This window comes from Gymnoscopelus braueri (genome assembly GCF_963280865.1).
Source record: "Gymnoscopelus braueri genome assembly, chromosome: 11".
In the NCBI taxonomy this organism is placed as follows: domain Eukaryota; kingdom Metazoa; phylum Chordata; class Actinopteri; order Myctophiformes; family Myctophidae; genus Gymnoscopelus; species Gymnoscopelus braueri.
In genome coordinates this window covers 54,162,202-54,172,773 of record NC_137613.1, presented here as the reverse complement: position 1 = coordinate 54,172,773, position 10,572 = coordinate 54,162,202, and the positions used below count along the sequence as shown (strand labels likewise).

Sequence of the window (10,572 nt, the reverse complement as noted above, 5' to 3'; positions counted from 1 at the left end):
GACCCCTGACCGGACCCCACTGTACCAATGATTTGCACCACCTGACACTAACAATGTCAAGGTTCAAGGTCAAGCTTTGATATTATCAGATATCAGATGATATCAGATATGATATGATGATATCATGAATGATGAATTGAATACATAGGACCACAATGCAAACAAGTCCCCAGGACTTTTTTGTGCTGTTTACATTTCTGACTCATAAAGTGTTCAATCAATCAATCAATCAATCAATCAATCAATCAATCAATCAACCAATCAATCAATCTTTCAATCAATCAATCAATCAATCAATCGATCAATCGATCAATCAATCAATCAATAAATCAATCAATCAATCAATAAATCAATCAATCAATCAAACAATCAAACAAACAATCAATAGGGGTTGTGTGTGGCATATATTTACTCTTTCAGGTCTTGTGGGTGTGTTTGTTTTGACTCCAAGCAGCATTGGGCGGGGCTAGCGCTGTCGTTACTATGGGAAACACTCCTCAACGGACTTGGCTCCGCCCCCACCGCGGGCAGGTCCAGGTTGCTATGGAAACACACAAACAGTGTGTAGTTTAGTGTTTCATTACAAACAGTGACGCGCACATACACGCACACGTGCGTACACACACACACACACACACACACACACACACACACACACACACACACACACACACACACACACACACACACACACACACACACACATACACACACACACACACACACACACACACACGTTTGTATTTACTATAATTGTGAGGACATTAACATTTTAGGACGGCGGTTTTATGAATGGCATTTCTATGGCATTTTTAACTGTAAGCCTGAAGCCGAAAAATTGCAGATCTACAAGCGCACTGTGAGCTGGTAGATCTGCTATTTTCTGGTGCATGACACTGGCGCGCAACTATGTATAAATCATGTTTAACTCTACTAATTCCAAGCCCTAAACCTAACCTCTGAATGTCTAATGCCAACCCCAACCTGAATCTTTTGTATTCGTAAACAATTTTCTACTTGTGGGGACATTGGTCCTCAAAAGTATAGTAATACACACACACACAAATACACACAAATACACATACACACTCACCACACACACACACACACACACACACACACACGCACACACACACACGCACACACACGCTCGCAGAGAGCTCCCTGGTTATGTGAAACCGTCAGGGCTGAGCGAATGCATCTCAGAGCAGCTGTAAGGAAGTGGGACAAGACGGGCCAATCAGATGACCTCTGATGCCTTATTTTTTTAAGAACTTCACATAAATCTAACAAAATCTAAGAAATCTCATAAATGCTAATAATAACAGTTTTAAGAAGTATTGACAATAGCAGATTTATCTACATTTCTCTTCTGGGTCTCCAACTAAAACACTTTGGAACCACTGCTCTGTGTTCCCCTTCACCCTGGCCCCCTCATCTCTGCTCAACAAGTTCTCCTATCACTAATTCACTGCTATGCTTATATGACACTCAACACACTTCTGTGTCAGGGCCTGAAAAGGTTGAGAACCACTGACCTATTACACGCAGATACAGGAAGTAAACCGGATTAGATCTTTCTTTTTTTTTGTCCTGGTTATGGCTCACCTCGGCAGCTGCAGTCTGAGCTGGGGGTCGGTGACCTCTGTGCACACGCACGCCGACATCACTTCCTCCAGTGAACACATGACGCCAAACTCCTCACATCCTGTCTGCTGGACCAATCGGTCGGACCGATCCGGATCGAACATCAAGAAGCTGGGGGTGACCAGTAACGTCCCGCCGACCGTACCCTGAACACGCACACGCACACACACACACACACACACACACACACACACACACACACACACACACACACACACACACACACACACACACACACACACACACACACACGTAACAAGTGTGATGTAATTATCGTTAGACTGCAACACATTTTATGTAATCCACCTCGTTACAGAGTTCATTTTTACAGCACATTTTTATTAGGTTTTAGTCATAGTATTTTTAATACAATTTCACTTATTTTCGTCCCATTTTAGTCATCTGAAATATTTTAGTCTAGTTTTAGTTGACTAAATATCATGAGATTTTAGTCCACTAAATCTACAGTTTTTATATAGTTGACTAAAATGTATTTTGGCGGGCCGTGATGGCGTCTTAATACCTAATTTATACCTAGCTGCATGCTGAAAATAGCCAATCTACAAGCTCACGCGTTGTGAGCTTATTTGCTATTCTTATAACACAAGTAGGTATAAATCAGGCATTACGACACCAAATATGTTTTTGAACTAAATACAAATATGCTGTCAAAACTAACACTCATTGTTACACAGCAACATTGTTACCTTGCCATCAGTGATGTATTTGCAGTCGACTTTCAGGAATTTCTCAGTTGGAACCTCGTCCTCTTCTGAACAGGACTGTACCATTCTGGACAAACGGGGGTGAGGGGACGAAGCCACTCTGGTCAGACGGAGGTGTGGCTGCAGACAAACAATCATTCAGGTCTGTTTGACACCAAGCATACATACAAGCAGCACCGCTCGTTGTGAACTATTTTTTGAATACTGTAGGGCTTTCTGCCCGCATTGAGTACAAAACACTGATGTTGGCCTGCAAAGCAACTGCAAGACACCCCATATCTCCAAAGCCTTATCCAACCCTACAACCCCTAGCCTGGGACCAGACGAATCTGCCATTGCAAAGAAAAAGGCTGGGGTGACCAATCAGGGCCTGTAATTGGTAGTTGGTTGTAGGTCTAACCAATTGCGTCCAGAGCCATTCTTTTGATCCCGCCCCTTGGAAAAATAACTTCCTCATAGAAGCACCAAACTCATAACCACGCAGTGATATAGTCTGGCCACGCGAGGCTATACAACCCCTCCTGTTCACTCAGATCAGCTAACACATGGAAACTGTCAGAACCTTAAACATCCGGGACAACGCTCCACACGTCTCTAGACTCTTCTCCCTTCTGGCTCCCAAACTGTGGAATGAACTCCCCATTGCAGTTAGAACTGCAGACTCACTCCCAATTTTCCGAAGACCTCTTCAGACTCCACCTTAGTCCGTATAGTCTGGTTGCTTAAGACCAGATTTTAGGAAAATGTGGACACGGCTGACAAAAGCGCCAATTTTTTTCAACATGCTCTCCATCACCATATGTTTCATTTTGGACGGGGAGCCACGTCATCAAGATGGCAGAAGGCGGCCATTTTGGATTTCAAAGATGGCCACCATGTAATATCTCTAAGTGCCAATATCTCGGTTTCCAAGCCACTTAGAAGGTCAATCTTGGTGTCAAAATATATGTTTTTGGGGTCAAGAAATTCAATAAAGCTATTGGGAATATCAGCAAGTGACTATTTCTGCCATGATTTGGACATTTAGTTCATTCTGGCAATATATCGCTTTGGATAAAAGCGTCTGCTAAGTGACTGTAATGTAATGTATATCTACAACTTTGTATGCCTCTGCTAGATTATGCACAACATAGAACTCACTGCCTCTCTTCATATGCCCAACACCCAAAACCAAGCAGGCAGGGAAGATCTCAATGTGGAAGGATGATGTGGTGGCACTCTTCTCCTGCATATAGCCATGCAACACAGAGAGGGGGACATGAGCACCTTCTTTAAGCATGAAAACCATCCATGCCCTCCCTCTCTGTCTGACAGAGGGAAACTACAGCTGGGAAATATATCAAGAAGAGGCAAGGGATACGACGGAAGGTGGCTGTGAAAGGAAAAGCTGCCGGGGGGAATTGGTCTGATTTCTTGTGTGACCCTATGAACAAGCAGGAGTTCTTTACTTTATTCTCCGGAAAGATTGCATTAACTGCCTGGCCAGAGGGCAAGCTGGTCTTCTGGCCTCACAGTGGTCAGCACAGACACCAGCCACTCCATGCTGCCATGTAACCATGAAGAAGCCGACACCAGGATACGGATTCACCTGCTGGATGCCCTGGAGCATGGCTATTCTACCTGCTTGGTACTCATGTATGTATCCATACAGATGTTGTCGTTATCCTCATCACCAAGTTTCATGCCAAAGTATCTATCTACAGACATCTGGGCCGCTTTTGGCACTAGCAAGACCTACACCTATCTTCATAAATACCATCTGCCATGCGCTGGCCAAAGTTCACAGCACTTCCCATCTTCTACTTTTACACAGGCTGTGCATTCTGCGGGAAAGGGAAGAAGCCAGTATGATTGGCTTGGAATTCATACCCTGTCGTCACCCAGGCCTTCTGCATCGTAGCAAATCCATACACTTTTGTGACCAAAGATAACCAATACATTCAACTTCTTGAGCGCTTCACAGTCATAATTTATGATAAAACAAGTCATTTGGATTTTGTCAATGAAGCACCGAGTAGCTCAGTCAGTATAGCGCTCGCCTTTCGACCACAAGGTCATGGGTTCGATCCCGGGCACCATCAACTCACCATATAAGTAGCACGGCCTGGGTGCGGCAAGTCTTGCAGTAAGTACTGGGAGCTGATGGTAGGTGTGGCACTTAGCCTCCACCTCAGCAATCCATCTCTGAGGGGTCTATGCGCATTGTAACAGGGATAGACTCCCGCATCCTACTTACTTACCTAGAGAGTGCTTCGGCCAGAAGAACAAAATGATGGAAGTTTGGAATACATTCCACCAACTCAAGATTCACTGCTGCAGCATGTGACGTGAGTTGTCTACCAGTTTGGGATCTGGGCCTCGTCTGAACTAGGGTTTAACACCGGGAATCCCGGGATGCGGGAATCCCGGGAATCCTGAGGTTATTTACCGTCCCGGGAACTGACTTCGGTTCCCGGGATCCCGTTTTTTTTTTTTTCTTGTTATAAATGAATACTAATTAGTAGAAAGGCCTATCTACAGCGCGGAGGAATTACTATTATAATTAGCCAAGTTACTTGCCGCGTTGCCGACCAGGGCAGGGTCCCATCGTCCCCTTGTGAGAACCAATATGGGACGCACTGAATGTAACAGTAATGAACAAAATAGAGAGAGCAAGAGAGAGCGCGTGTGAGAGAGAGAGAGAGAGAGAGAGAGAGAGAGAGAGAGAGCATTAGACCGATGTGGTCGGTGGTCCGATTTTTTTATCATCATTAATGTAACCTACCCTACCTACACTTTCATTTTAGAACGTTCAAACAAACTACCATTTTACTAGAACTACCCAGTAGAACAAGTGAACTGCACAACAGCTGTCTGTCTCATTGATTGTCAGTGGCAGCACATCAAAATCACACTACAAAACCCGACATTTGATCAACAACAAAATATAGATTAATACATTTGACAACATACAGCCAACATCCCAAAATGGAGTCTTAATATCCAGCAAGTAGCCTAATATAAATTAATAACTGCAAACAAATTACAAGTTTAGGCTATCAAATCAATATCCTACAAAAGTAGAGATAAGCTGTGACCTCACCAGCGCTCTGATGGACAATAAATAAATAATCCTTTTGTAAATTCTCTTGTCAATAATGATACAAATGGAACGTCTATTTCAGCAGCTAGAGTTTGACATTGTTTGAGTGCGTGTTGGGTGCACAGCGCAGCTCCTCGTTTAAGTTAATTGTCTTCACCCGCTGCTGCGCAACAGGGCAGATCTCCGCCAGGGCACTATATTATATTTATATATTATATTTATATGATTTAAAAAATCAACTTAAGTCATTATTAGTGCAAGTTCATAGGTGGACACTACAGGGACATTTGGGCACCTCAATATAAAATTGGCTATTTAAGTATCTACATATAAATGCATTTTAGTGGGTACTTTTTTTTTTTTACCCTTTAACGGGAATTCCCGGGAAGCCCGGGAAAAGGTCTGAAAATTCCCGGGAATTAAAATAATCTATTTCCCGGAAAATGTTAAACCCTAGTCTGAACTGGCCCAGCAGCCGACACCTCGTCCAGAAGGAGGGGATGGACATTGCATGTCGCCAACCAGGTCTGGCTTCCTGTGTGGAGCATTCTACTGGCTTCCTGTTTGATTGATTGATTGATTGATTGATTGATTGATTGATTGATTGATTGATTGATTGATTGAAATTTTTATTAGGCAAAAGAATGTAAAACAACACAGTTACATTATAATGCTTTTGTCTAAAAGGTCCGGCCAAAAAAGTCGTTGCAGACTTGTTTCCGTTGGGGTCCTTGAGTTAATTTCATAGACATAGTAGCAACCAAACAGTTCAAAAATCAACATGAAAATACAGATAATACAGAAAAAATACCACTATGTACAAAAAAAGCATTTAAAAAATATATGTACAAAAAAAAGGGGGGGGGAAGCATGGAAAAATAAAAATTATATACAAAAAAAGCATGAGGAAATACAAAATATGTACAAAAAGAGGAGGGGGGGGGTCGTCTGTCTACAGGGAAACTGGTACTAGCTCCTCTTTCGGCCTCCAGAAAGATGGGTTTTTAGGGCTGTTTTGAATGAGCCCAGCGAACTGCATTTTTTGAGGGATGGGGTTAGACTATTCCATTCCTTGGTGGCTGTGCTATAGAAGGAGAATTTGCCCATGTTTGTTTTATGGGTGGGTGGTACCAGATTGTTGTTTACGCTCCCTCTAGTTTCGTGGCTGTGGGTGTCACTAACTTTTTCGAGGTATTTATACAGATATGCGGGTATAGGGGGCATATCGGGCAAATCTGCATGTGTGTGGAGCATTCTAGCGATGGCGTCAAAAGCCTGCATTAAACTGGCCAAGTGGTTGTGGTGCAAGGTGCTCATGAAAGAAGGCACAGTGGAACTGCACAGATCTTTGCAGTTGTCCATGTGACAGATAATTTTAATATGTTGTTATTCTAGAAAGTGAAGCTAATAATTCACTTCATGCAGGTTATCCAGTTTTCAATGTGTCCTACCACTAACCAAGATGAAAAGGATGTAAATAGGCATTGCTAGAACAAACATTTATTTGATCTTGGTACAAACAAGAATCTAGTGGTATTCACAGCTTAAATGCATTCCTTGACACAGAAAATGTAATTTTGACACCAAGATTAACCTTCTAAGTGGCTTGGAAGCCGAGATATAGGCACTTGGAGTTATTACATTGTGGCCATCTTTGAAATCCAAGATGGCCGCATTCCGCCATCTTGATGATGTGGCTCCTACCAAAAACGTGAAGTTATGGTGATGGAGAGCATGTGGAAAGATTGTGGCGCTTTTGGTCGCCGTGTCCACATCTGGACCTAAGCGACCAGAATAATTGCCAGAATTAACCAAATGTTCAAATTTCCTATAGTTTGTATAGTTTCAATGCACAGATTATATATATTTTCTAATTATTATACTATTTAGACTGATGCTAGGTTCTTGGTTTACCTATGATCCTAGATTACCGAGGCATAACACTGTCTCTGATGCATTTGATGTGTGTGTTTACCTTGCTTACTTTAAGTCACTCTCGATAAAGAGGGTCTGATAAATATAGTAAATTGTGTCGCCATGCTAAATGAGTTAATATAGCATCAAAATAAGATAAACCACTTTAACCACATTTTATACTTCGGCTATTCAAAAATAGCAGATCTGCAAGCTCTCAACGCGCCGCGGTGCGACCCGTTGTGACGCGTTGTGACGCGTTGTGACGCGTTGTGAGCTTGTAGATCTGCTGTTTTTGATCAAATCTTTGAACAAGTCTTTGAACAAATCTTTGAACACATTTGGGGGTCCCTGGCACAATATCCTTTCAGATGGGGTTCCGTGGCCAAATTGATTGCGGGTCCTTGACATGAAAAGGTTTGGGAAAACCCCTGGCACAACGAGATTTAGTGTGTAGTTCAGTGTGTAAGCCCACTTTACCTTGACCAGGTCAGGTTCAGGTTCAGGTTCAGAGGAGGGGGGGGAGGGGGGAGCAGCAGAGACATATTCTGGATCTGGAACAAAGAGAACCTACACACACACACACACACACACACACGCGCGCGCGCGCACACACACACACACACACACACACACACACACACACACACACACACACACACACACACACACACACACACACACACACACACACACTATAATAATGATAATGATAATGATAATGATAATGATAATGATAATGATAATGATAATGTGATATTGATATTGATATTGATATTGATAATGATAATGATAATGATAATGATAATGATAATGATATTGATAATGATAATGATAATAAATGTGTGTGCATGCATGTGTGTGTGTGTGTGTGTGTGTGTGTGTGTGTGTGTGTGTGTGTGTGTGTGTGTGTGTGTGTGTGTGTGTGTGTGTGTGTGTGTGTGTGTGTGATATGCGTGCGTGCGTGCGTGCGTGTGTGAGTGATACGTGTGTGCATGTGTGTACGTGTGCATGTGCATTTTCGTGTGTATGTGTATGCGTGCGTGCGTGTGTATGTGCGTGCGTGCGTGTGTGTGCATGCATGTATGTGTGTGTGTGTGTGTGTGTGTTACTGTACCTTCCCAGGAACCACAGATCTAGAGAACAGTTTGTTGAGGGTCACCAGTTCGTTGGGCGTTGTGTTGAACCTTAGAGCGATGCTGTTCAGCGTGTCGTTTGCTGCCACCTGGGGGTCAACATGACAACAACAACTCTCAGCAGTGTCCTCTAAAGCAGTGGTTCTCAACCTGAGGTAGGTCATACCATCACAAATCTTTTCCCCTGGATTCCTTGGATTGTGACGCAACCTTTCATAAAGGCCCCGCCCATTTCTGCTTTCAAGATTTTCTTCAAAACACATATTTTGCTACTACTCATACAGATTGTGTTCAAAACTCACACAAATCGGCACATACTCTGTCTGTGGTCCATTGGTCCATTGGTTTTGATGTTATGACCTACGGTTCAAAGGTTATAGGCCAAAGTGAATCGGCCAGTTTTTTTAATTAGATTATTATTGTTTGCTCCTATGCTAGAATCCATCATTAGGTCCTAAAGAAGCCTCATGAAAAATGTGGCGCTTTTATCCACTTCGTAACAGTAATTTTGCTAAGCCACCTGACGATTAGGAGTTCTTGAATCTATCTGTGCTACACTTCTGTGATCAAAACCTATCACTGATCTTATAATAAAGTTTTTTATTTAACTTTTTAAAGTTAAAATTTGGTGAAATTTAGTGTTTAAAGTCTGTATAATAATAGGTTACCTGGCAACATAGTAAGCTTTTTTATTAAGGAGAGAGATGGTAAATATGATTAAAGAAACACAAATAATTTTAAACAGCCAATTATTCATACAACAGTGGGAAAAAAAAGATAATTTCAATATGTACAGTATATAACTCTCTGGACTGATCTTGATTAAAAAAAAGTTAAAGTTTGCAATAATATTACACAGTTCAAGCACTGCTATTAAGCAGTCACTCACTCAAAATTATGGACAGTTGTAGGCCTACAGTTGATTTTATATTGACTATGATTCTTTACTTTATATATGATGTCTTTTGTATTACTTTTCATATGATTGCTTTACATTTCTTTACGGTGTATAAGCTAAATTTTTGTATTATAACATACTGTTTTACAGTATATTGAACTGGCATCATCCAGTATGGATATTGTCTTAGCCAGAGTTCTTTTCTCTGCCGTTGCCAACACAGAGTCAAACTCATCCCTACCGCCTTGACTTAACTGGTTAATTGTAGGGGATTCATTTGACAATGTGTCAATTTGAAAACTTTTCAATGGTTCAAAAATGTTTTAATCAACACACAGACGTAAAGGGAGTTCAATAGCACTGATTTCATTCAACCAGCTTCATGATATGAGTCACATATTAGATACAGTTGTATTAACTGGTTTGGGTGTCTCTGACTATCAATCTAGACCTTGATACCGGTGTACTGGGGAATTTCAATATTGGCTTTTTTGCCGATATCCGATTTTCAGAAATTTCCAGCTCTTAAAGGGCAAGACCACTTTGGTAGAGGTTTGGGTTGTGCAGTTACCTTGCCTTAATGTAACTCCAATGATTGACAAGAAATGTAAAAAAATTGCTCCATTGATTAGAAATTGATCATTCAAATTAAGCTACTCATTGACTACAGTGAAACAGCTCAGAAAGTCACCCTTTTTGCCCGTAAACGAACACAAATAAAGCTTATTCACCAAACCCAGTTCTGTTTGTTTTTTTCATAAAAATGTCAACTTCCTGTTGATTTTACTAGTTGAAGATCCGTATCCGTATCCGCGGATCCAGTCCGGGTTTTCTTCCTAATAAAATAGCGAAATCAACAGGAAGTTGACATTTTTATTAAAAACATAAACAGTACTGGGTTTGATGATGTTCTATATTGTCTGACTCAGCTTTGTTTGTGTTCGTTTACGTGCTAAAAGAGTGACTTTGAGAGCTGTTTCAGCGTACAATGTAAGTCAATGAGGAGCATATTTAGAATTATCAATTTCTAGTCAATGGAGCAATTATTTTGTATTTCTTGTCCACCTTTGGAGTTAAATCATGGCAAGGTAAATACAAAACCCAAACCTCTACCAAAGTTTAATTTCCAATTCTGAAATCAACCGATACCGATATATGCAGGCTTTTCCC

At 41.5% G+C, this 10,572-nt stretch overlaps 1 protein-coding gene across 1 annotated transcript in view; it reads right to left on the bottom strand.

Annotated features, from left to right (window-relative positions):
- The window catches only part of LOC308095736 (TLD domain-containing protein 2-like), a gene marked incomplete at both ends in the record, with an annotated part of 15,820 nt that extends 15,416 nt beyond the window's left edge, over nucleotides 1-404 (bottom strand). The window contains one exon of the mRNA XM_080442776.1: nucleotides 376-404. Coding sequence (XP_080298902.1) covers nucleotides 376-404 — 29 coding nt within the window. The remainder of the gene's footprint in view (nucleotides 1-375) is intronic.
- Nucleotides 405-10,572: the final 10,168 nt, after the last annotated feature.